The 25328-nt window shown below is 50.1% G+C and overlaps 9 protein-coding genes across 9 annotated transcripts; 3 read left to right on the top strand and 6 right to left on the bottom strand.

Moving 5' to 3' along the window:
* Positions 1-838: 838 nt before the first annotated feature.
* On the bottom strand, positions 839-3178 carry BDV17DRAFT_288718 (uncharacterized protein; the record flags this gene model as incomplete). Its single annotated transcript, XM_073761471.1, has 4 exons — positions 839-882; positions 943-1730; positions 1779-2624; positions 2682-3178. The coding sequence occupies 4 exons, from the start codon at positions 3176-3178 to the stop codon at positions 839-841; spliced, it is 2175 nt and encodes a 724-aa protein (XP_073618491.1).
* An 880-nt stretch (positions 3179-4058) lies between these two features.
* On the top strand, positions 4059-6250 carry BDV17DRAFT_288717 (major facilitator superfamily domain-containing protein; the record flags this gene model as incomplete). Its single annotated transcript, XM_073761470.1, has 7 exons — positions 4059-4130; positions 4180-4290; positions 4343-4680; positions 4727-5646; positions 5745-5767; positions 5839-6014; positions 6073-6250. The coding sequence occupies 7 exons, from the start codon at positions 4059-4061 to the stop codon at positions 6248-6250; spliced, it is 1818 nt and encodes a 605-aa protein (XP_073618490.1).
* Positions 6251-8402: 2152 nt separating this feature from the next.
* Positions 8403-9217, top strand: BDV17DRAFT_288716 (uncharacterized protein; the record flags this gene model as incomplete). Its single annotated transcript, XM_073761469.1, has 3 exons — positions 8403-8531; positions 8578-8795; positions 8887-9217. The coding sequence occupies 3 exons, from the start codon at positions 8403-8405 to the stop codon at positions 9215-9217; spliced, it is 678 nt and encodes a 225-aa protein (XP_073618489.1).
* Positions 9218-11508: 2291 nt separating this feature from the next.
* BDV17DRAFT_256198 (Zn(II)2Cys6 transcription factor domain-containing protein) lies at positions 11509-12777 on the bottom strand. Its single transcript, XM_073757035.1, has 3 exons — positions 12624-12777; positions 12296-12574; positions 11509-12239 (listed from the first exon to the last, which is right to left on the bottom strand). Exons 1-3 carry the CDS (start codon positions 12762-12764, stop codon positions 11784-11786), a joined length of 876 nt encoding a protein of 291 aa, XP_073618488.1. The 5' UTR covers positions 12765-12777; the 3' UTR covers positions 11509-11783.
* Positions 12778-13443: 666 nt separating this feature from the next.
* BDV17DRAFT_256194 (uncharacterized protein) lies at positions 13444-14492 on the bottom strand. The gene is made up of 2 exons (XM_073757034.1): positions 13619-14492; positions 13444-13550 (listed from the first exon to the last, which is right to left on the bottom strand). Exon 1 carries the CDS (start codon positions 14458-14460, stop codon positions 13699-13701), a length of 762 nt encoding a protein of 253 aa, XP_073618487.1. The 5' UTR covers positions 14461-14492; the 3' UTR covers positions 13444-13550; positions 13619-13698.
* Positions 14493-15095: 603 nt separating this feature from the next.
* Positions 15096-15466, top strand: BDV17DRAFT_241054 (LysM peptidoglycan-binding domain-containing protein). The gene has a single exon (XM_073755967.1). It carries the CDS (start codon positions 15140-15142, stop codon positions 15389-15391), a length of 252 nt encoding a protein of 83 aa, XP_073618486.1. The 5' UTR covers positions 15096-15139; the 3' UTR covers positions 15392-15466.
* Positions 15467-16046: 580 nt separating this feature from the next.
* On the bottom strand, positions 16047-17629 carry BDV17DRAFT_280134 (TauD/TfdA dioxygenase family protein; the record flags this gene model as incomplete). The annotated part of the gene is made up of 10 exons (XM_073759835.1): positions 16047-16081; positions 16141-16220; positions 16301-16373; positions 16444-16602; positions 16693-16774; positions 16853-16893; positions 16947-16984; positions 17056-17113; positions 17234-17288; positions 17330-17629. 10 exons carry the CDS (start codon positions 17627-17629, stop codon positions 16047-16049), a joined length of 921 nt encoding a protein of 306 aa, XP_073618485.1.
* A 486-nt stretch (positions 17630-18115) lies between these two features.
* BDV17DRAFT_288713 (uncharacterized protein) lies at positions 18116-19556 on the bottom strand (the record flags this gene model as incomplete). Its single annotated transcript, XM_073761468.1, has 2 exons — positions 18116-18363; positions 18419-19556. 2 exons carry the CDS (start codon positions 19554-19556, stop codon positions 18116-18118), a joined length of 1386 nt encoding a protein of 461 aa, XP_073618484.1.
* Positions 19557-23152: 3596 nt separating this feature from the next.
* On the bottom strand, positions 23153-24364 carry BDV17DRAFT_241016 (uncharacterized protein). Its single transcript, XM_073755966.1, has one exon. The coding sequence runs from the start codon at positions 24267-24269 to the stop codon at positions 23256-23258; it is 1014 nt and encodes a 337-aa protein (XP_073618483.1). The 5' UTR covers positions 24270-24364; the 3' UTR covers positions 23153-23255.
* Between the last annotated feature and the right edge of the window lie 964 nt (positions 24365-25328).

Here is a 25328-nt window from a genome sequence, read left to right as displayed (position 1 = left end):
GGTCTCCGGTGAGAGGGACATAGCGTCAGAACGAATGATCATTTTGCAATCGTCGATGGTTTGATTGCTGTGTGCGATGAGGTGCTTTGATAGACAGAGCATGCCAGGTTTTGAGTTTACGAGGGTTTGCTTTGCAGACAATTTCGTGCATTTTCTTCCCTTAAGCCTGGAATGAAAGCTTCAAATTTGGAACGAATTTATTAATACATCTCAATATAGACACCAAGTAGCGTTTCTTGTCCTTGAAGCGCAGAAGAAAAAAATAAATCTCTGGTATGAAGAAAAAGATCTGCTTTCGTCTCGTTACAACGATGCACAGCAGACAAGATCCAATAGTTTGAGTTCTTGTCAGCTCTCTGCATTGCTTGTCGAGTACGGACCCTGAAGGATAAGCCAGAGTACAGCGATCGGGCGCCCTCCATGTTTCTCGGGCGAGAGAATAAGCACTCCAGGAGGGGCCCGAATGGTGCACAAACACAAGAATGATCTGGATCGGCCTGCAGTTTGTTGTGGTTCGAGCTCCTATTCCCCAAGATCTCCCATATCGCGCCATCTCGACCCACTTTGATGCTCACTTTGATGCCGATGAGGTGATCGTCGATCATACAAATGCCACCCGTCTCGTCCATTCCTTGCTTTATGAACACTAATTTATTGGTAGCATGCAATCGTCTCCTTGTCTCCGGAGTACCGAGGTGGAAGGTCTGGTATTGCTTTGGCGACCCCATATTGCGCACCAAAGGTATGAAAACTCTGGATATCAGGCCTGACAATTGACAAAAAGACCAGTATTGTGGGAATTGCAACCTAATAAGACCTTTCCCATCACGTATGTTCATCATTGCGGTTGATGCTGCAGGGCTGTGATGAATGCTTCGGAGTCTGGTGTAGGAAAAAGTAAGTAACAGTGCGAGGACAACTGGAAGCAGTTATTATACATACCTCGCTCTGTCTCAAACTCAAACTGAAGCCATCTCTCCTTCCTCCATCCCGCATCGGAGGCCATGGATGAGATACCCGAGGCTCGAGAAGCCAGGGAGTCCCCCGAAAATGTGGTGACAGAGCTCTCGATCGAGCTGCGTCGGGGCAGGATGCCAAAGCTATCTCGCCTCGTACGGGGAATAGAAAGTCTCACGTCGCGCCTACCGGCCTTCTGTGGAGACGAGAATTCGGACACTAGGTGCTCGACGAACTTTGGGATATAGTTCGGAGTTGGATGCTTGGAAGCAAAATAAATAATGGACATTGTGCGCGTGAGAGGGTCCTGCAAAACTCGCACGGTCTCTTGCGAGCAATGGTCGCCCATGCCACTGGAGCGGATACACGTCACGTCCCCATAGAATACGACGTTGCGGCGAAGGAGAGTGCTTTGAAACAAGTTAAAGTCCTGTTTATCATGGCAGACATAGATTGGCGAAGTGTGCGGTTTCTTGGGGGCTCCCCCACTCTTCTCGATCTTCACTCGATGCGATCCCTTGAACTGGATACAGAAAGGGGATTCGAGTGGTCGTAACGAGTAGTTACTGTGGGGAATATAGGGAATTAACGATGTTTCGGCGCTGCTACATGTGCGCTCTCGATTCAAAGAATGGGTGAGTTTTATTCCACTCTCGAGGCTGGTACCCTCAATAAGCTCGGGGTCGTTGGTCCCAGGGTGAAGGTAGACAACCGCGTGGCAGGTAACTGGCCGATGAAGATAGTGATTCGGGCGATGTCGATCTGGAAAGAATCTATGCAGTATCAGTTAAGCTCTCCAAGTTGCCCGTCTTCATACCTACACTTGAACAGGATGGTGGGTAAGGGGTAGAGATTGTTCGCTGGATCTGCGCTCCCACACTGAGCTAAAGGAAGATGGAGATCGAGGATAATTCGATTCAGACGATGACGTGCGCGACATAGGAGTCGATATGTCGTGGGTCATAGGTATCTGCGGCGGCGAGAGGACACCGTGCCTTAGAAAGTCGCTTGGAGGCGACACTGCGAATGGGGGTGTTTTGGGTAAGGTATCTGGCTCGGGCGAAGGCCGTCCCCAAGTTGCCGGAACCAAATCTTCATGACCAGGGTGAACTTCGAGGGAGTGAAGCAGCTGAAACTGCAGCCAGTCCTTGAACTGATCCCAATCCTCAGCGGCATTGTTCAGCACCTTGGTCGACCTGCCAGTACTGCGGTGGATTCCGGAGGGGCTCTGACCAAGGACAGATACATGTTCATAACCGACCTTATCCAGCGCCTCTCTGACTTCTTCACCAATTTGGCTTAGTAAATCAACAACTGGGGCGACAATAGTCATGTCGCTACAAACCGTATCGCTTGTATGACTGCGTTTGAGCGGATCAACACGCTCTGGCGACGGTGTCGGTTGTCTTCCAATGGTGTCCAACCGCAGGGCCAGGTGTCCTAATCGGTCCGTTATTTCTTGTATCCGCTGCAACGCGGCCTGAGTTTCGGATTGAGAGACAGCGTCTTCCTCGGGAATAGCATTCAACCCTGGGAGCGGATCGAGGAGGGAAGACAGATGTCGGCGCTGTAGTCGAGCGAGATATTTGACATCGAGGGAGGTTTCGTCGGGCCCTCCATCAGGAAGGCACCGTCGAAGGATCGAGGAGACCTGCACACTCATGGTCCTGCCAGAAGAAAGCAATGTCAGTGGCTGATCATGCCTTCTATCAGATTCCACCTACTTGACTGCCTTGAGTAATTCCAAATGATCAATCCTGGCTTGTTCTGACGCCCGAGCCAACTGTCGCGTCACATCACTAGTATTCGCAGTGACCTTGAGAATGCCAATCTGGACATAACGCTCGAGCGATTCTCGAAGTTGCCCAGCTTCCTCGCGCTCGAGGGGCCACGAGACCTTATCCCATACGCTCAATATCTTCTCGTGAAAACTGAAACGGCGGTTTTTCGCCTCTCTGCTGAGAGCGTCGTGCTTCACGATAAATTCGGCACATTGCGCAAGAGTCCGGTCATACCCCTTTCCAAGATCGAGGTCACCCCCTGGGCAATTCTTTGAAACATTGTCCAGTCGTTCGAGAGCGGACTTGATCAGACTAAATTCGGCCTGGAACGCCGCAAACTCGTTCTTCGCTGATCTCGCCCCTTCTCCCAGACTCTCATAGATGGACCATGCGATGCCGGCACCTTTGATTAAGTCCCCCACACTCCATCCAAAGCTCATGATGCTGTAGAAAGTACAGGACTGGATGAGAAGCGGAGAACTCCCACTAAAACTGTCATTCGCCCGCGATCGGCGATGCTGTCGTGATGGATCAAATACGAACCAGTGAAAACGTGAGAAATGGAATGGATGAACATAATTACCAGGAAGAGCCTTTCAGCTTCATAATATTACTTCGATTTGCCTGAGCTCAAAGGCTGGTACACGAGAACAAGAGAAGACAGGTGGCAGCCGTGCGGCTACAACCGACAGTCAGAGCCATCACGTTGGTTCGATGAGCCTGAACCTTGGGTGACACTCATTGGTACAATAACTGTGGAAGCAGGAGTCACGACTCATGATGGTCGGGGATAATTGTTGTATGCATGATGCTTCCTGGCTTGAGCACAGCCTGCCGTGGCGCTTTTAGTGCGGACTGCTCCCCAATGGGACTGCACCTTAGATCAACGTGGATAAACTATACGCTAGCAATGTTTTGACTTGATATCGGTCCCTCGTTCTTGGACTGTTCGTTTAAAACTTGTCCAAGTTCATTATTGCTGATTGACTGATCGTTCAGTCACTGTGGACTCTGTGCATCTTGAGCCGCACAGATCTCATGGCCGACTCCATGTGGACGATCGAGCAAGTCTTGACCATTGTCGGCAAGGCTTCTGTCGTTACTCATTGCTAAATCCAGTATGCCATTTATAGTCCGGGCAAAATGCACAGGGGTCATCCTGCAACACGAGGCGCCTTCAGTCTCGCGCCGGGCACTGTCCTCCCAGAATCAGGGGACTTTATCAGCAACGCAAGCTGCTCAGGGAATGATCCGCTCTGAAAAGAGGTATTTCTGTGCAGGCAAGTGATGACAAGCAACTGACGCTGACCGGCCGCGAATATGTCCCTACTCCCATCTGTTACATTACACCTCAACCCTTGGAGGAACTATGAGAGCTTCCAGCATCATACGGTAAGAACATTGCCCAATACCATTATGGTGCCCTCTGACTATTGACTAGTTAGCTCAACGCCATGAGTACATGATCGGTCGGTTGGAGAATGCCAGACGACGAGAATGGGTTTGGGTCGTGATTGTGGCAGGTATCGGCTTTTTCACGGACGCCTATGCAGTAACTACAGTCCTCTGTCCGCGTCACGCCGTCAGACCCGCTGACCAGTCAGATTTTCTCAGTAAATATGGTAACCCCGATGCTTGGCATTGTCTACTATGGGCATCCAGACAAAATGCCGCATGAATACGAAGTAGCCTTGAGCATTGCCACCCTCGGGGGCGCCCTAGTGGGACAAGTCCTCTTTGGTGTCGCCGCTGATATCTGGGGTCGACGGAAGATGTATGGGCTGGAGCTTGCTGTCCTAATTTTTACAACTGTTGGCCTCGCATTGGCATCATCCGGGGCCGAGGGATCTATGTCGGTCATCGGTCTGCTCATCTTTTGGCGGTTCTTCATGGGGCTGGGACTCGGCGGTGACTATCCACTTTCTGCAGTTATATGCTCAGAGTACGCCGCACTTTTTGTCATTTAGACCTTTGCTGACAGTTACTAGGTTTGCGCCTACGCGCATTCGAGGCCGTATGCTGGCTTCCGTCTTTCTCTGCCAGTCTCTGGGTGCATTGGCCGCCAACCTTGTGGCCCTCATTGCAGTTGCCGGTTTCCGCGATCAGCTTCTGGCACACGAAACTGGCGCAGACGGTTTTAAGTGCTTCGACCGTTGCGTTCGAGACGTTGACTCAATATGGCGACTTATCGTTGGTCTCGGGGCAGTTCCAGCATTCATCGCCCTATGGTTCCGACTAACGATCATTGAGTCGCCCCGGTATACCGCAGAGGTCACCCAGAATAGTTTACAAGCAGCAGCCGACGTTACTTCCTTCTTCCGCTCAGATGGCACTGTTCCTGTCCCAGCGCTAGCACCCGAAATTCGTCAGACCACGCATGATGCTAACCTGTCACCTACAACCTCAAGGCCAGATTCACATCCTTCGAGCATCACCAGCAGTCGATCCTCTGTCCCGGAACAAGTGGCCGGACCAGTGGACTGTGTCGCCTTCTTGAAAGAATTCAAGGCCTTTGCCGTACGACCAAGGACATTCAAGCTCCTTTTCGCAACCTGCTTCTGTTGGTTCTGTCTGGATATCCCCTTTTACGGTCTCGGCTTGAGCACCCCTAGTGTGATAACCACGATCTGGGACGGGAGTGACGCTCCGCAACCTGATATGTATAACTACCTCCTCCGGATCTCATACCGGAGTATGGTTGTTGTTTCGTCCGGGGCTGTTGTCGGGAACCTCTTAGCCATTGCTACTATTGATCGCCTGGGCCGTCGCAACATCCAGCTCAGCGGGTTCTTCTGGCTTACTATCTTGAATATTGTCATTGGAGCTACATTCCGACCGCTCGCGGATAAGAAAGACTCATCGGCCTTGATCGTACTCTATATCTTGTCTCAGATCTTCTTCAATTTTGGTAAGCCATCCAACGTTGCTGTGTAGATATATATTCCTTGCTCCCGCTCCAACCTCAACATACCTCGACTTAGGGCTAACTAGATCCTTCATCGGCAGGACCGAATACAACCACGTACATCGTCAGTTACACCCCAAGAAGCTGTCTCATTCGCTTGTCTCCTCTATACTAATCTGCCCAATCGATGTCCAGATCCCAGCCGAAATCTTCCCCACTCGATTCCGCTGCACATGCCACGGCCTGGCCGCCGCTTCTGGAAAGCTAGGGTCTGTGATCGCCCAGTGTTTCCTCGCCTTCGTAGACTACGGAAAGGGCTCAAAGAGCAAACAGGACGATCCTGAGGATTGGTTGGGCTATTCGCTTCTTTGGTAAATCCTCGCCCTCATACTTTCTTCTCATTAAGCGATAGGACTAAGGCAAGTTTAGTTTGTCAGCGTTTATGCTTCTCGGTCTTATTATTACGTATCTTTATGTACCGGATGTTAAGGATGAAGACGGGAAGATCAAGTCGCTGGAGAGGTTGGCTGAGGATTTGTTTGTGGATGAGAGGCCTGAGGGTAGGGAGGTTGAGGGGAGGAGTCAGTTTCCGAATGGGAATGCTTGACAAGTAACATAATGTTAAATGAGCAGTGAAGTTACTCTCTAGGCTACAGATCGTGATATATTTACTTGAAGGTAGCAAATACAACCAACGCCGTGGGTGCTCTACTACTCTTCATCCGATGGTCAGCAAGGGAGCAAGCGGGGTCTTTACACTATAGTTACTTGCAATTGTTTACTAAGGAAGTACTGGCGCGGCTATATTTGTACATTTATAAAACCGCACGCTATTGCCTTCCCGATTGTAAGGTTTCTTGCGAGTACTCTCATGGCATGCCATTGATTGCTCCCTTGAGACGATAGAACGGTTTCTACCGTGATACAGTGTTACTAGTGAAGAGTTTCTCCAACACCAGGCAAATGGGCAATCGGTGAGTTGCTGTGTTCTAGTGGCTGGCCTCTTATCTCCGACTGCCAGATAATTTAGTTATATTGGGGGTTTGCACCTGCTGCCATAATGACCTCGTTGTTTGCTTTGTAGGTGGGTAATGTCCAACCCGTCTCACTCAGCTTGTTGTAGAAGCCATTCTGCGAATCACAGCCGCTTCAATCCGCATCAGAACGCTCAAACAGGATACAATTGACTGTTGCACTGCTTCTTGAAACGTTCGCTTGCTTCCAATGCAATGGAAAAATGGTATCAGGCTTCTCCGCGATATCTAGATAGCTCACTTGCATTAAGCCGGTACCTGAAAAACATGCATTCTTTATAGACTGATAGTCCCATTCCGCCGATTAAAGGGTACCTGTATACTTACCTTTTGAATAACAAGGTTCTGTTGTTCCTCAGGGTGCCGCAGGCATTGAAGCCCGCTGCAAATTGGGGCAGAGAGTTGGTAGAAACTGGAGGGCCTTGCCTCACCAGTCCGCCGGGGCCATCTTGATTTGATCATAAAATATTCCTACCAAGTCATCCCTGGTCAATGCCACGGCTTCCTTGTCATCTGTGCAGCCATGGTAAGCCCTGGCAGGTGAGCTTCCTTTGTTGGTGTCCGACTCGCGATATATTACACGCGGCGACTGGGAGAGAGTGCGGGACAGGCCCATGAAGTTTGAAACTGCAGAACTGTTGTGTATAGCGTAGTATCGGGCCGGGGAGCTCGGACTTGGACTGGGCGACATATATACTACCAACCATTATCCCGACACTTCGAAGGGAAGGCCCGTCTAGAAAATGAACGAGTGTCGACATTAAAATGAGGGGTCGAGAGCCCGTCCATGTAGGAGGTTCCTTTGAGACCTAAATGGAGTCAAGATCTCTTTTGCTGCTCTTGTCACCCGCCGAGCAAAAACGCCGGCTTGCCCATAGGTATTTGGTCAATCTCACGCGGAACTACCTCCAATCAACGGTTGTTCCCCGAACCATGTTCATTAGGCATAATGCAGCATTATGTTCACCATCGCCTCTATCCGTGTCGCCAATACTCCGACTATTTCGAAATAAGCTAGTATAGGATATGCCATTAAGAGGTTCGACGTGGACTCGGCATTTCCCCAACCAAATAGAACTAATGAATAAGATCCTAAATAAACAAAAGTACCTTGCAAATAGTAATCGTCTAGTTATCGAATTTGTTCTCAAGAAGCATTCCTGACTCTATAGTTTCTCACGGAGATGCTCTCAGGATAATGGCAATGAGAATCTGGAGTCCTCACCACGATGAAAAGAGCAAGACCATAGGATGAAGGGGAGGAAAGCCCATGCTATGAAAGGAACTTTCCCCAAATGATAGCAATTGGAGCGGAGCATACTTATGTTAAGAGAAGTCGACAGCCTTGACTGGCGAGAATCTCTTGCCAGTCAGTATCATCGCTGTCCGGTGTATCTAGCCTCCTCAGGCGGTGGTCCCAGGCTTCCTCGAGGATTGACAATGCTCGCGAGATATTCTGGAAATGCCGCTTCTCGAGCATCAGGTGTAGTCGCTGGTGTACAAAGTTTATCTCCGTGGTCTTCGCCGCCTGCCAAGAAGAGAGGGAATAGCAGGGCCGAATCGGCTATTTCGGCTGATGGTATTTCGGCTACGTGCCTCAAAGTACCGGTGGCCTCCAATGATATCTTGAAAGCTAGGAGATCAAGCAGTTCGCTTCGATGAGTAGGTGAAGGATATTCAGTGCTGAGCCGAACAAAGCTACGCATCCGCCTATAGAGATAGATCATGGCTGCACTCCGGTACGCATATCCTAGCGCTACGAGCGCGGGGGCTGCGTCAGAATGGCACTGCCAGGCTTTGAGCTTTCGCTCGATCTCTGAGCATTTCGAGTTCATTCCCTCGTTGTCGGGCAAGGTATGCTTCTCCCCTTTGCTTGGCTGCTGCTGCCATCAGAAGAAAGAATGCTGATTCAATTGATATCTACTACAGCGCACCACTTCCCCCCCCGCACTATCCCTGTAATCCGAATGTCGAAGGGCTGAACACGCTCCTGCTCCCACACCTGCACTGGGCGAACGCTGTCCCCGACGCCATCGCCACCGTCAACCTGCATATCAATGGGACAAACTTCAACATCGCTAACGGCGTGGGTTACCACGACAAAAACTGGGGTGACGCGTCAGTCATCACCAGCCCGAAATACTGTGACTGGGGTCACGCCCGACTTGGACCCTACTCCGTGAAATGGTAACAATCTCCTCGACTACAGCAACAACGAGCACGCGTACGCGTACGTTGTGAAGGACGGCAAATTCGTCTCAGTGAGCTGTGCAGCAAACGCGGTGCAAGTTCGTCAGCCGGGTCCCAATGCGAGATACCCACCTACTGGGGGTATACCAGAAGCAACGGGGTTGACGGCGAGGTTTGACCTTGGAGGAGGGCAAGTATTTGCGCTTAATCTCACCAAGGAGACTATTATTCATGACGAGACTGTGTATGCACGTGCTTTGGGCTCCGTGACTGGGGGGATTGAGAACCAGGAGATGTATACTGGTCGTGCCCACTATGAAGAGTATGTGTATGGGCTTCTGTTTGGCTAATTTTCCCGATGCCATTTTCTCTCAGGTGGCAGGCCATGGGCGGATTATATTTGTCATTCTAGCTTAGTGCGCGGGAAGTTTGTTGGGTGGTTGTATATAGCTTTTATAACTCAAACATCTCCTCGCGTACCTGCTCAACCATCCCCCCGTACCCAGTGCTAGCCTATGGAGGGTCCGTGAAGGCATCACTGTACTGTTTGCCACATATCCTTCAGACTGATTAACAGTGCCTAGCGTATGAGAGCAGTTTCTGAAGAAGGGAACACTAGGGGGTACTAGCCTGAACCTCGAGCAAACGGGAGCTCTAGACGACAAGTTCATTCTCTTCATGTTTGACAATGGGGCAGAGTGCTTGAAGCCCTCCCTGTCAAGGGCGGAGCCACCAGCATCAACGCCATAATCGCTTATACTACTAGTACGGAACAGCACGGGTCTGTTCCTCCTTGGCCCCCTCGCGCGGGCGTCCAGACGTGGATCTTCCTATCCAAACGTGCCGTACGTACGAGAAGGGATAGCCGAGGAAGAGAACAGACCAGGAGGGAGGAGCAGACAGAAGATAGAGGGCAGGAGCCACGTGACCATAGCCGCGTATGCTACGCCGTGCGTGTTATGGGACCATCCCATAGCAAATAGTAAGTATAAGTTAGCTTGGTATCTTAGTTATATGGACATTGGCGTCTGATATGATCCCACAATGTGGTCGGGTAATCAGAATATGTTTGGTTCCACATTACCGTGAATGAGTTTGAATAGTGTAGTCCCGTTAATGCCTCCGGATAGTAATTTGCTCTCTCAGGTCCATTCAGGTTGGCGAAACGCATTGCACCTTTGGCAAAGCTGTCTATATCCCACGCTGTAGAGCTTTCTTTGAGCTCCATGAAGTACTCCATTAGGGGCGTTGAAGCTGGCTCATCATGCAGCTTTGACAGAATCTCTGCTCTTTGGCTTTTGTCTTGTTCAGAGAGATGCTCTAATATGATAGACGGCTCTTCTTCCATGGTTGGCGCGGCTTCAGCCTTTTGTGGTATTGCTTAACTTCAAGGTCAAGAAGTGCTGGGCAATTTCGGTGCGGGACATCATGAGCGGGAGAGATCACGCCTTTTGTGGTGTGGGGGCGGTGTAGGGGGGGGGGGGGGGGCATCAAGCCGATTGGGATTGGTTAACATGGCTCGTAAATGAAGTGACAGAAGAGGCTCCATTTGGGCTGCATCGATAAGTTATTTTTGCATGCTGCCTCGTCACGAGTAACGCGGGGTAGCACTTAGGGTTAAATATTAGCACATACTTTCTGGTGCATTGACATGGATAGAGAACTGAGAAGAGCTCGCGAAGTCATTGAGAGGCACATTGATATCTGGTCTATAGTGTTGGGGTATCTGGGGGATGGAACGGTTGCAAGCGTCGGTAGCACATGTCGAATATTGGCCTCTGTCGCGAGACGAGTTTTGAAATTGAGGGCGCAGTATTATCTGAGAAGCGAGGACCCTTGGGAGTATGGGTTCTACCCGGTGGAAGGCTACTATGGGGAACCAAAAGGCGATGATAACAATGGGTTGGAAGGTCTTTGATGGAGAGGTGTAGCTGTGAACATCACATACTTCTCCGTAACAAGTTGCCTTGTCCATCTGAGTCAGAACTGGATAAGCCAGGGCTAGACGAGATTAACTGTTTACAGGGCGCAGTGTGTTTCGGGGGTGACAAATCACGCGCAAAGATACTAATTCGCCTATTGTGTGTACCGGTTGGAATAAGCAAGGAGGAGAAAGACTGAGGAATCAAGCGAGATGTTTCAGGTAAATACATACTCGACGCATACCATGCTGGATTGCTACTGATGGTATGAAAGCAGCATCGCGCTGATCGCATAGGGTACTCAGCATTGTCAACCACGCGTGGACGATCGTATTGGAATCTTCAATGAAGGATTCCGCGAGTTGTTCTGGACTGTGCGAACTGCTTAAGTCAAGCGTACGAAGATTACTGTGTTCATAATATCTACCTGCTTGAAGCACCGGTGATATTTACGCATACACAGTCCTTCTCAAAACCAACTTTACCAACATAAAAAAAAAAAACGACTATTTTCCAGCCCACTTGTCAAGGTGCTAGTGTCGATTTAAACCATCGCGGTTCTTTAATTACGCTCCGTAAAGAATTTGCGAAAACGTGATACGAATGGGCTATAATAGATACGACCAGCAGGTTTCGAGGACAAGGACGCATCACTTCCTAAGCAGCATTTAACCCTTCATCAGACCCTTTATTTACCAAACAATAAATAAGTAAAGAACGTTGATTGTAGACTCTAGTGCTACAGTTGCTAGGTATTATTGGGACCGAACAATAGAGTCTCTATTTTCTGTCTGTCACCTCACAATGCTCTTAATCACCTAGAAGTATCCCTTTATTTTTGTACTGAGGAGAGGGATATATAGATTTACTGTAAAAGTTGGGCGCTTCCGTGTTCGATCAGTGTACCTTGATAGCCTCTCCTGTTCGGGCCGCGTTGCGAGCAAGGCTAGTAAACTTAGTGAAAGAAAAATATGTAGGGAAACCATAACGACCATCACATATCGACCGAGAAAAAGGTCGGGTCCCAGGCAAATGAAGGCTGCTGTCCATGCCCCGACCCAGAGGCAATACAATCTGGGCTCCAATCGACAGCATTCTGGATGTTCGTCTGCCTCAGCGACAACGTTGACAACATTCCCGCAGCCCGCTCACTATGTTGCCGGAGCGGTAGTAGCTGTGTCTTGACAGAAGAATCACGGGGACAGCTCACTGACGTGGAAGAATTGTTAACAGGCGGTTGCCGCGGATCACCTTCTCTATTTAACTGGCTAGCATCTCCAGTCTCCAGCTTTTGCATCCATGCATTTTCGGACTCCTTGCATATGTAATCAGTGAACCGACAATATTGGTTGTAGTCTACCTCGTCAAGGGACCTGACGGATGCAGGGAACAAGGAGTCTGAAGAGACAGCAGCTCGCCTTGTATCATCATCTGATAGAGAATGGACAGACTTGTGATCATCAGCCGGAGGGTCAAGAAAAATACAACAATAGCTGGTCCTCATACCATGGTTGTATCTTTTTCACTCTGCTCATAACTTGGAAAGCTCTGTTTGTGTCTCTCAGTTCGCCTGAGGCGATCCCGTTGTGTGCTCGAAAGCAGTTTGCCCAGCTGTACCATATCGCCAGCATCAAAGGCATCGACAAGCTGGTTTAGTAACTGATACACTGAGGAAAGCTCCTGTTCAGCATGCCTCTGGGCATATTTCTTGCGTCTATCAATAGTGCCATCAAAAATACACTCAGTGCCAGTCTCAACGCATCTCATACAGGGCTGGCCGCCACACTGCGCAAGTCAATGATGGAGCGGCGGTTCACTTAAGAGTCTCACATACCTTGGACTTCCGTGCCTTGCACGCCGTACAAGCAATCGATCGCTTAGTGCGTTTCGGGACAGGCGGGCTCTGCCCAGAAGCACTATCAGAGTGGGTAGGGGCGATGGCCCGCAAAGGCTTGTAACTGGTGGGTGGGGTCATGCTCCACGAAGGCGACCACGGCGTTTAAAGCACCCAGAAAGGTCTCAAGATTGTTTTATAGTTTAGTGTTTCCCCGCTCCCAGAGTGATGACATCAGAGCCGGCGCCTTTCTCTGCGTGTGACACGCAAGCCCCGTGGCCTGACACGATTGGCAGAAGCCAACGTGACCAGAACCGCAATAAGTCCGATCCAAGGACGGAGGGTTTTCCGCGGAGCTGATAATGGTTGAAAGAGCGTCCTGACACACTAAACTTCTATTTAATTAGCATGCTTTAATTCTACAAGAAGTAAACGGTGCTCCTTCCTTAGCGAGTGTTGGACATTCTGGCTGCGACTGTTTACTCATTCTTTATCATGTAATAGTAACCTCGTTACAAAGTGTATCATGGAACCTCGATAATAGAATTCACACTACAGTGCCTTGCACAACCGCCATGCCACTCCGACCTCTCCAGAATAGTTTGCTTGACCCTAAGCCAAATGCACTAGCCCATATGAGGTTAGTATTGGAAGAGAGTGTCCTGGAAGTAAGAGTTACGTTCTGTAATTTCGAAAATTACGGCCCGCGTCTTACGATATATATAATTTATCTACAGGATTTTTAAAGGCTCGATCGCAAACCTGAGTACGCTTGAGGACATGTAATATGGTTTTAGCATACTGTCGATGATCGTCTCTTCCTCAATTCTCGCTTCCATGATTCCCACCACATTAAGCTGACGATCCTTGGGCCACGTTGCGGCTACCATAGACAGATCATACAAGATTTATGCTATTCATGAAGAGGTCGAGTACTTTGCTGTACCGATAGATGACCTGTCTGGGCGCTGAATACAAAGCTTTGCTGAATATAGGTGAAGTAAAGGACTTGGAAGACAAATCTCTGTCCCCAAAAATCCATGAAAGCCCGCTGTTCGGTTACGAACAGGTTCGATTACCACCCGAACTCCTCAAACTTCCCCTCATCATCTACAATCCTCAAGAACAAATCCCTATTCTCCCCCTCCACAGCCGCGCGCGCAATAACCCTCCCCCCAGCATCAGCATCTTTATGCCCCTGGAATCCCCCAAACGCAGTCCGACAATACCCCGGCTCAACAAGAACAGTCGGGATATTCTCTTCCTCCAAGGATATCGTGTCCACCGCAGCAAGCATATTAACCGCCGCTTTACTAGCACGATAAAAGGTAACTTTATAGTTCCAAATATTATACGGCGACGACTTCGTCACTGCGACGCCAAACATCCCTAGCCCGCTAGTCACCGTTACTATGCGGCGCCGCGGATATGTCGATTTCCTAATTAAGGGGAGGAATGTCTCGACCATGACGGCGACACCAAAGACGTTTGTCTCGAAGACGGCGCGGAGGTTTTCGCGTAATGTGCCGTTGTCGTTGGGTGATCGGTTGATACCGGCGTTGTTGATCAGGATGTCTAGGTGGCCGAACTTGGTCTCGACGAGCTGGGCGGCGGCGAGGATTGTTTCGTCATCGTCGAGGTTGATTACGACGGGAGTCAATCCGTTCGTGTCTGAGGATGTCTCTGACGCGATGGTCCTGACTGCCTCGTCGGCTTTGGACTGCGAGCGGGCGGCGACGACAAGATGGTAATTCTTTGCATGGGCTAGCACTTTGAGGGCTTCGTGGCCGAGGCCTTGGTTGCCGCCAGTGACGAGGATAACGGGTTTCAAGGACATATTTGTTGTCTTTTTGTTGTCTATTGCTTTACTCTGTTCTCTGGGGCTGATACCTATTGATATTTATCCCTGACACTGTTCGGGCTTAAGCCGGACTTTGGATTAACGGAGTTTGGAGTCTAATCTGCGTCACAGCTTCGTGCAGATCGATCTGATCGATCGTTGATAGGCTAGATCTGACCTTAGCTTCGAACTATACTTCTGCTACGGAGAACGTGAATAAGATCCCCAGTGTGATGCTATCATGTTGGTGCACTTGGTCCCAAGGCAAGAATGGCCTTGCCGGCATCTCTGACATTATTCAAGGTTTGTTATCGAGATACCCTAGGCGGGACCTGCACTCCTCTGCTCTTAGCGGACGGACCGATCCAGTTTTCTCATTCTGCGCTTTTCGGTACATAGAACTGCGCAATCGAGCATCGGTACTGGTCTCGGACTTTGTCAACTCCAGATACTCTGCAAATGCATTCAGGATATTTCCACCTGTGCCGTACTTGCTGAGTGATATAGACAGTCCGATACGGGGGAAGAAATCAAGTTTCACGCCTGTCCAGGGCCTCCTGCGCAGTTTGGCCAGACGCACTGCCAGCCTCATGGGGGAAGTCCTGGTAGATATTCTTGCTGGTATAAGGGTGGGCACCTGTGGAGAAATTCCTTGCTAGTTCAAGGAAACATCGCCATGAGAGTTGGGACGAAGGAGATGATGCCGATATGGTTGAACTCATCCATCGTTATGGGACTGGAAAAGGAGACTTTCCGTTGTACGGACCCGAACATGGACATATTCACCTCCGCTGTCGAGGGCGATGGGTGTTGGTCCGTTGAAACAGAGTACGGAATTACCGCTGACGATTTCCTTGTCTGGAACCCGGCGGTTGGTACCGATTGCTCGCGGTTGTGGCTCAGTTATGCATACTGTGTTGGTGTCTGATAAGGCTTACTCGATGCCTTTCTTGGCTCGGATTCAAGGGGCGCGAGATATCGAGGGTGGAAAAGCATGCCAAACGGAGGAGCGGTTACTACCGGCCCAGGGATTGACCAGTCTTCCTAGTCTCTCCATCTTGGTTGCTTATTCAATTAGAGATAAGATTCAAGGAACTGATTGCTTGATTAGAGGACGTTTCTGAGAGTACTGTAGTCCACTAGCTTTGCCTCAAGGTGCCGTACCGTAGGCCTATAGACGGCAATCAGCCGACTTTCGGTAAAAAATACATTTTCGCGCCTGGATTTGCCTATACAGAGTGACACCGGAGAGCCCCCTATGCCTGGCGGGAACGATTGACAGAGTGTACCATGGAGGATTGGGGTTGGTTGGCCAATATAGAACCGATGGCTGCAATTACCAGGGGTTATCTCTCCCCGACTCTATCGGAATTACGGCCACATGGATTACACTGTGAAGTGCAGGGGACTGTTTCGTAGAGACTTGAAGGATATGGTGACTCCTTAACTTAAAAAGAGCAAACTACATAGTAATCCAATATGATCAAACCAGGGATACTAATATCATCGACGGGATTATCTACGCTGGGATCTCCACGACACCATTCTTCCCGACCTCTTTCTTCTCCTCTCGCAACTTCCTCTCATTTTCGGCTCTCACTCGTGGGATCGTGGTACGCTATAAACCGTCAGCTCACTATACCATGCTGAATGGTCAGCAAAGTAAGTGTAACGTACGCTTCTCTCCAAACACCGTAGTCCGGATACCCCTCCGCTGACCTTCGTATGTTCCCGGAATAACGCGGTGGAGTGTACACCTAGGGTATCCTAGTCAGTGAACTCATCTTATTTGAAGGAAAGTAGAAGACGATGTCGGCCCAGGAAGTCAGTTACTCACCGATCATTCCACATAGCGACACTCTGGTCATCCGCGGCGTGGATATGGTACGCCAGAAAGTCGAGGATTTTGTCTGCCGCACCTGATCAGCCATATTCTTCTCTTTCTTGGAGGTTCTGTTTTATTTAGCCTGAAGGACGTACCCGACTCAACCTTCTTCAATTCCGCGAACCCAGTCACGAAACCGGGGGTTACGTTTAATGCCTTGAGCCCTGTTACGGGGTGTGTTTGTACAGCCGGATGGTGCGTATCGATGGGTGGGCGGCTTGGGCCGACGCCCCAGAGGTCGAGGATTGTGTCGTCTGTGCGATAAGATCAGATCTGTTAGTTGCTGTGCTTCATGAGGGTATGGAGAGGAACAGTCCGGGATAAAGCGGGCGGAGACTGAAGACGAGATGTATGCACCGCGTGGAGGCCGTCTACGAATTTCTTGTATGCGCCGCTCAACGCGTCGTAGAGGCCATATTGGGAAACCTGGTTTCATTACCGTCCATTATTTACTATCCTAGGTTTTGCAGGGCCGCGTGCTTACCCAAGCAGTATCTCCTTCACTTCAGGATGCTCTTCCATTTGAAGGAGAGAGTACGATGGCGCTGTACGCTATCAGTTCACGGTCGAAATCGTATATAGTCTCAAAAGAACATACGGTTAATCTCAAACGACGTATCTGCGTGGAAGTCTCCGCTGGGATAGCATTATGGTCAATAGATATTGTTTCTAAAACTTTCGGGTTAGGACATACCCAAGGCGTATACTTTAGAATCTCACGATGGTCCTCACAACTACCGTGGATGTTAACAAACTGTAAAACAGCTCATTAGACATATAATAAAACGGCCGCATACTGAGCCCCGATTAATCTTACCTTCTGGTCCTATAGGCCCATTAGCACAAGTGAAATGGTACACTACATCGTACAAAGAACAGGTGTACAAAGCTTCTGAGTCGGATGCCTATCCAGCACCCCAAAATGTTCAAAAACCCTAACCTGACTTGCCGTATCAAGATCCTGGTCTCGAAAAAGAATACAACACCCCTCTCCGTCACAAGCGCCGCAAGCTCATCCAGCTGCTGTGGACTCAGCTGCGAAATCTGCACATCCTCAAGGACCGTCCCGATACTCTCTGTTAGATCGACGCGCTTTGCGACTGAAAACAGGGATTTCTTCTCTGGGTCTGCGAAGAAGGCTCGGTCGTGGGTCGGGGCTATTTTCTCCCGTATGGGTTCCGGGGGGCTGTGGGCGGTTATTCTGGGGTGGAAGAGGGGGCGTAGCGTTATTGGGGTGTTGGAGTCTGGGGAGATGTGGTTGCGGGATTCGAGGTGGGCCATTCTGTCTGGTTTAAATTTTTGATGGTATATTGACCCTTTATTCTGTATGACGTGTGATTGCTAGGTGCTCTGAAAAGCCTAGAGTTCGGAGTTGAAGAGCTTCGGCGTGCTTAGATTGCATGGTGGCGGTTTCGCATCTTATAGGTATCTTATCAATCTGAAGAGCAATAACATGTTCAGATGGTGCAATTGGCGAAGGGAGGTGGTTTGCAGTGATTGCGTCAGTTGGATGAGGGATTGCATCTGTTGGAGACGTTAAGTACATAGGTCTGCAGACTCAGTTCAGCGTCTAGATCGAAGGGACCAGGGTTTGCGCCGAATTCCCCAGTTTGACGCCGTCGGGATATTCTCCAGTCTTTACTCGGTATGTCTCAAGTATACAGTTATACACCAGTTTCCCTGGGTACGGGTTTGTTCGTTAGGGGCTAACCGAAACCCTTCTCATATGACATTGAAATTGACATGTGGTAATACAGTATAAGCACCTCATAGTTCGTCACGCTGTCCGCGCCATTCCGCCTGTTTGAGTAAATTTTGCCTTCGATGCCATGCAATCCTAGCGACACCGTCCGCAACCATAGTGATAATCTGCAAAGTCCCTCCCAATATTGCGACCCCATCACCAAGAGCCTCCTTGACTGCTCGTCGCACTAGGTCCCCATCAACATAGTCGGTCACTATCAGGGCATAGTCAATTATTTCCGGTTGGTGCGTATCCATTCGCACGTTTTCTTCTGTAGTGGAATAGTCAGCATGATAATCGGGGTGCGGGCTCGGTTAAACACGAACCGCGGCTGACTTCCAGATAGGTGGCTATATATGATGCAAGCATTTCAACAAAGTGATCGTCTGCTGCGCGAACCTGCTCCCTCGTGAGCTTGACTCCATCTCTTGGGCCGCTGCCGTCCATCCACCACGAGTCCAGGTTTAAAGGGAGCTCGTCTACACCATGACTACCGCTAATGCCGTCGCGGCCGTCGTCGAGACCGAGAAGGTCCACCACAGGATCTCTATTCTTCAAAACCATCCTCGCCCGCGAGATTTCCGTCCCAAGGACATTCTTATTAGCACCAAGGGATATGTGCCTCCTCAGGCTCGGGTTTGACTCCAGGAGCCCATTGACCAGCTGCTTTTGGATACTCTGGCTTCCCCATTGATCGAGCGGATAGTACGGTACGGCCTTCTCCCTCTCCTGGCCCGCTGTTTCCGACCTATACAACTGGATCCCACAGTGATATCTCCCTTGATGAATTGCCAGGACCGAAGAGTCTGGTAAGATCTCCGGGTTCATGAAATGACTGGCATGTAGACGCGGCAACGCCCTCTTTAGTTGGGGGGATTTTATCCCTGTCTGTTCAACTCTCCTCATATGGGGAGATTCTATTCCGGCTTGTTCACAAGCCTCGACTACGACCGCGTTGATAGTATCGTTGAAAAAGTCCGGTACGCTTGAGATTGCGAAATCGACGTCTACCTCGTGGTCTTTGAGGGCGGTCTTTTTGATCTCCCTGCACAGACGCGTAAATGTTTCCGTGACTTCGGTCAACGTTACTGGGTCTAAGCGACCAGGAACCAAGAAACTAGCGACGCTTTTCAGAATGGGTATCCGAGCAGCAATGGTCGACAGATTGTCGATCAAGCTTGCGAGAAAGGACGGCGGGGGGCGGTGGTGTTTGTTCAGGCCTCTTCGGCCCAGAGACTCTGTCCATAGTTGCATGTGCCGTAGCTGATATTCATCATCATCTAGCGCAGCCAGCAGGGTGAAGTTTGTGGGCGAATTGGCGTAGGAGGCGAAGATAAAATGGGGCCCGAAATCGATGCCGACGGGATCATTGATCTTATTTGTGCAGGTGGCTCCAGACACAGGCCAGCTGAAGATAAAAAGCAAGATTTTGTGGATAAGGAATAGGAACCTTGAGCCCAACATCTTGCAGCTCGGTGTTGCACAGAAATGCTCTCATGATTGATTTGGAGATTGCGAAAATCTGGCGCTGTTAGCCGACGTTAAGCTCCTAGAAGAACACGACAAAAACAACCTGTCGACCTTTGGTGACGGCTAAGAATGCGCTTCAACGCCGAACTTATTATTAGTCCGCGTCCGCTCGGTCATATATCGTATCATTCTACTTCCTATTCCTATTTCTTCTGTATATAGTGTAGCTTCGCTGCTAGATTCAATGAATCAGACCTTCATATTTGGGTGGTGAGATACCGAAGTATCACGTACGCCGCGGACTCCGACACAACCAATCCCAGACTAAAGCATCGGACATAGGTCAAAAGAGGTTCCTATAAGTACATATAAGGCCCCACGCTCGCTGCATTTATAGGGAAGGATCCAATTGTGGCATTGACAGGGCTAAGCACGGGGAATAGCAACTGTCACAGGTGACTGCCAGTCATCCACAGACAGGAGATGATATATTATTATGATATCGAGGTAGATAGTTATCAAGAATGGGCAACCCCAATTAGTCGCACCTGCCGAGTCGAGAGATGTCTCCATTGTCTTGCCTCGCCCACCACGATACTTAGGTTCCTTGTTGTGTATCACGCCTCAAGCCAAACGTGAGACGTGTTGCCCCAGACTTGTCTCGTATGTCGACACTCGCGCCTTCTTTCAATCTTATTTTCTTCCGCTGCCGCGTGCAATGGCGCGGCGCCGCGATCGTACGTTCCGCGCGCAGCATTAACGTCCGCTCCCGCATCGATGAGCACACTAACTGCATGTTCCGGCTCGCGGGGTCTCCGCTCTGTGAGGCAATAAGAAGCGGTGCCTTTCCATGCCTGTCGTCTGCTTGAACATCCGCACCGTGCTGAAGCAGAAGCTCGATCATCTCTGTCGGCCCGCTCGAGCAGGCTTTGTGTAGCGGCGTTCGGCCGCTTTGGTCATCCACGTAATTAGGGTCCGCTCCATCGGATATAAGTTGTTTGGCAACGGCGATGTCCTCGCCCGCCGCTACTCGGAAGAGGCGAGTGTCGAGGGAGTCTAACCACGCAGCCGGTTTCTGAAGATGTTCTGGATATGTCAGAGGCGCGCAGTCCACGGTTGAATTTGCATTTATCTTCTTTTTTACCAGGACGTCCAACTCCTCTGCATAGGAAACTCGTCACCTGACGTCATCTGAGGCCATGGTGTGGGCCTCTACGGTTGAACCCCGTGTGGTGTCTTCGATCGGAGAGTCGCGCACAGTAATGCGCATAGTACTAGGTTATTTTTGAGTGTCAACTGACGTTATGCTCATCATCTCTCGGGAGACTTTAGCTCGGAGTAAGGGGATAATCTAGATCAAAATTCAGGAACGCTAAGGTTGGAATCGAGATCGGGCGTCAGCTGAGAGTGAGGAGGCTGGGTGCGGTTGAAGATCTGTAGTGGGACACATACAACATAACCAGAACAACAACAACCTATGGATCCTCGCTTTTAATTGCTGAAAACTATGATGATCAGGGTCGCACTGTATGTATTGATCTGCCGTCGCTTGCAAGCACTATCCTACAACGTCTCAAGCCACACACCATCATAGCAGAGCTTCATCAGCGAGACGATATATACATCTTACCATGCACTCTGCACTCTCCAGTTTGGGCTTGCTAACGGTAATAGCTGGATAGCAAAAGCTCCAGGCGTCAACAGCACGGTCGATAAATGTGATGCCCATACCTCGCCTCTCAGGCACACAAATCACCATCCCTACAGTTCTGGACTTCTACACCATTAAGGAGATTCGTCTACATTGCCCCTTAAGTATGTCCTTATAGCTTTGCTGCTGTGGCACCCTTGTACGACGTCAGGTTTAGGCAGCATCTGAACGAGGCCTGGGATGTTAGTCGACCCCTTTCAGGAAACGGAGGCGACTCATGCCTGACTGGCGACTGGGGCTTATGGTGTATGCGTATAAATCTTCCATGCACAAGGGCGTGTGCCGTAGCCAGAGCCGGTCTAGGAGGGCTCGCTTAGGCTTGGGCTTATTACATTGCTGCGGCAATCATACTATCCTTATCCCGTAGCAAAACATGATGGGAAAGACTATAGATATAGATACAATGCTAGCCATGTCTTTTCATCACCGGACCGGCAATCTGGGCTACTTATTGCATCGGACCACCGGATGCGATGGGTTGCTCCTCAAGATGCTTTGTAGACGAATGAGAAAGATACATTTCGCTCCAAGGGAGAATAAGCTTGTGGATTCAGATTACTCAAGGCACTTTTAACCAGAAAGGACGGGGCTGTGATGACAACACTGAATGCCTTTGAGAAAGCAGCCAGCTTCTAGCCCTCTGTCATCCCATCCAGGCGTATGACCAGCAGTGACCGAGTTGGGCGTTTTTCTCTCTGGAAGAGGGTGGTCGATTGTGATATAGCTGGCGAGACATTAGGCCATAGAGCGCCAGAAGTATTAGATATTGCCCTGTTCACTGCCAATTGGATTACATGGATACATAAATACATAAACTTATATACTTAGTCGAGACGTAAGAAATCATGGCCTTGCACATCGTCTATATGTATATTGGTTGCCACGACCATGACCATGACCATGACCAATACCCGATATTCGAGATTCCAAATGAGCCGCCAAATGGAAGTACTCCGTACTGCTCTCACCTTTCCATTCCCGTTCTGTTTCCGATTCCACCTTCTTGCACCAGAGTCCTTCTTCCTCTCCTCTCTTCTCCCCCCTATGCATCCCATTATTCCCATGGATCTTGTTAGTGTAGTCCGCGGCTCTCCGCGATTCTCCGCAATAATCACCTCACAGTGCAGCAATGATTATCATTCTGAGCCACTTCGATGGAGACTTCTTCATTCGCGAGTCATGCTCCTACTCTTATTGCCGCTAGTGTGCGGTTTTCTTGTCTAGTTGAGGCACTCTTTTCATAGTCAGATGTTTGACCGGGACTTCATCGTCTTTTAGCTAGTAGGTGGTGTGGTAGTGGAGTATCTTCATGCTCCCTGGCCCCTACTACTTAGTACTTGATGAAGTATCTAAAGCAAGGCAAGGCAAGGCAAGGCAAGGCAAGCAAAGCAAGGGCCGCCGTGATGATCCGAGTGCTGAAATACGGCGTTATAAGATACACCGGCTAGGCGGGACGGCTCCCCCACCCTTTCCGGGGACCACAACACGGGCCGATCACATCATTTATTGGAGAAAGGGTGGGTTCCACCGAGGAGATACGTCGAATACGATATTACGTATCTGTATTTAACGTCCAGAGTACCGGAGCACAAGAGTTAGTATATGGTGTATAATAGCTAAGGTCATGTTGACAGAACCGAGATGGATGTTACATATAATTTTGGTATGATGAATATATATGATTCCGATACTGAAACGACTGTCCAGTAAAATGCCCAAACAAGTTAACCGAATCCATACAAACGCCCGCCAACGCCACGCTCGATCAAGTACCATAGGACACGCTTGCTTGCTGATGATAGATGATGATGATAGAAAAGAATGACGAATATCCCGCTGTGACCGACGACCGATGAAAGTACCCAATAAGCCCGAATAATCCCAAAATGAAATCGAAATGTGGGCGTAAAGAGGGTATGATAGTGTTGGTAGATGATGTGATGAGATGAGATAGATGACAATCTGGTGCTCGTGTTTTTCTGTTATCGCCGCATCCGATTGACTCGGAAAACGGTAAGGTCGATCGACTCGACGGAGCCCTGTTCGTCGTCGACTTCGATGGGCCCTTCGCTGGACGCCGGCCGCTTTAGCGATGCCATGCCCGGCTCCGTTGCTGTTGCTGTCGCGGTTGCTATTTCTATAGCTGGTTTTGTCTCGGTGGTATCTTCGGAAATCTCATTTTCCTCTTCCTTCTCCCTCTCCTTCTGTTTCGCCTCCTCCTGCTTCTCCTTCTGAAGAATCTCCACCTCTTCCCTGGCAAGTTTAAGCAAGACGTTAAACCGATCCTTGACACTCTTCAACTCCTCCGCACACCCACCAGCCCTAAGAAAATGATACGCCGCCGTCTCGCAAAAGCTATGCGCGAGTTCGAGGTTCTTATCCGCAAGATCAAACGGCGGCTGCCGCGTTGTCGACTGCTGCTGCTGCTGAATAGGCGAAGGACCCCTGGTCCGTGCACTCCGAATGCTCGCCAGGATATCGTCTTCCGAGTCAAGGGTGGGTAACAAAGCACGGGCCCCGGCCGCACCCCTGGGCGGAGGCGCGCCACCACGCATTCCCTTCACCAGTGGCAACTGAGCCATCTTCCCCTTGCGCAGGTTATTCCTCGCCGTCCCGATACTCCTCACTAGCTCCTCGAGCGTCTTCTGCGTGTATCCATCGTAGTGTATAATCAGACTGTGGCGGGTACTTATGATAGCGGGGCCATTGCGTGCAGAGTCGAAAGATGAAGTGTTGCTGCCGCTGCCGCTGCTGCGAAGGCGACGAGGCCGAACGGCCCCTTCACTACCGGCGGAGTCGGTCTGGATGGAACAGACCGAGCTGTTTCGGCGCTTGCGGGGCTTGCTCGGGATAGCAGAGTGCTTCTTGAACGCTTCGGCGAATTCGGCGTGTTTTGTGGCGCAGTGCGTGCTTAGGTCGGAGAGTTGGGTCATCCACGTGGGGATGTTGTCGGAGAGGTAGGTGAAGGCGCCCAGGGCGTCCATTTGCATCGGCATGTTCTGTTTCTGGTATTTTTTATGTGCGGTCGGTGTTTATCTGCTGGTGAAGAGCTGAATCGTTTCGTCGTGGTATCATCAGATGTTGGATCTAGCAGTGTCAAGGAGGCCGAGGCGGCGCCCTAGGCCAGTTCCATGGGCCAGCGGAAAATGGTCCGATCGATCGGGCGCGTGAGGCCGAGGTCGAAGTATGGAAGTATCCCTAAGGATAGGATTGTCGATGGATAGAGTCGTAGTAAGATATGAGAAAAGGAAAAGAAGAAAAAGAAAGAAGAGAGAGGACAGCGATCTGACGAGCGAGACGAGGAGGGGATTGAAATTTGAAATTGGGAATCGAAATGGAATTGCCCTGGACTGACTGGCACTGGCGACTGGAGACTGGAACGGAGAGACAAATCCGTTCCCATCTGCAGTGACCGTACCGTACACCGCACTAGCCGTATCCATGCCGCTGTCAGCCGCCAGTCCAGTCCCCGGTTGGACGGGCTCTCCCGGAACCCACTGGGCCGTACCGGGATGTTTAATTACCTGTCACCAACAAATACGTGAGTCTTGTTCTCTCCTGAATTGTCAGGCTGCCACTCCGGGCCTTTTTTTTGCTTTTTCGTTGCTGCAGACCTGCCAGGCAATCAGGTCTTTCTCTAGATCTGGAGACTGTGGCACGACAGAACAGAACAATTCCTTTCGTCCCTTCAGCAACTGCCACTGAACTCCCCGCATCCTTGTCTCTCTTTTTCTCTCTTCTCCTGTCTGTCAACCAGCGGTGAGTTGCCTGGCTGGCTTCTGGCTTCGTCGTCATGCATTGATTTGCATTGGTGCTGCTCCTAGCCTACTAGGCGTCTCAGCGAGAATGATCATATCATAATAGTAATTGCCTCGGCTGCTTCGCTTGCGGATTGCGAGCCCAGCATGCGAGAATTCAAGGAAGAATCCCACGTAAAATCCTATCCTCGCATCTGTCGGGACCGTGTCCAGCCCATGTCCATGAGGGGTCGACAATTCAACGTGGATGACCGTCTTTCCCTCTCGCTGGATAATCCTTCGATTTGGTAAGCGTCG

The sequence above is a fragment of the Aspergillus undulatus genome (genome assembly GCF_047715775.1).
Source record: "Aspergillus undulatus strain CBS 261.88 unplaced genomic scaffold BDV17scaffold_9, whole genome shotgun sequence".
NCBI classification, from domain to species: domain Eukaryota; kingdom Fungi; phylum Ascomycota; class Eurotiomycetes; order Eurotiales; family Aspergillaceae; genus Aspergillus; species Aspergillus undulatus.
The sequence above is the reverse complement of the archived record's forward strand: the minus strand, read 5'-3'. Positions and strand labels throughout refer to the sequence as shown.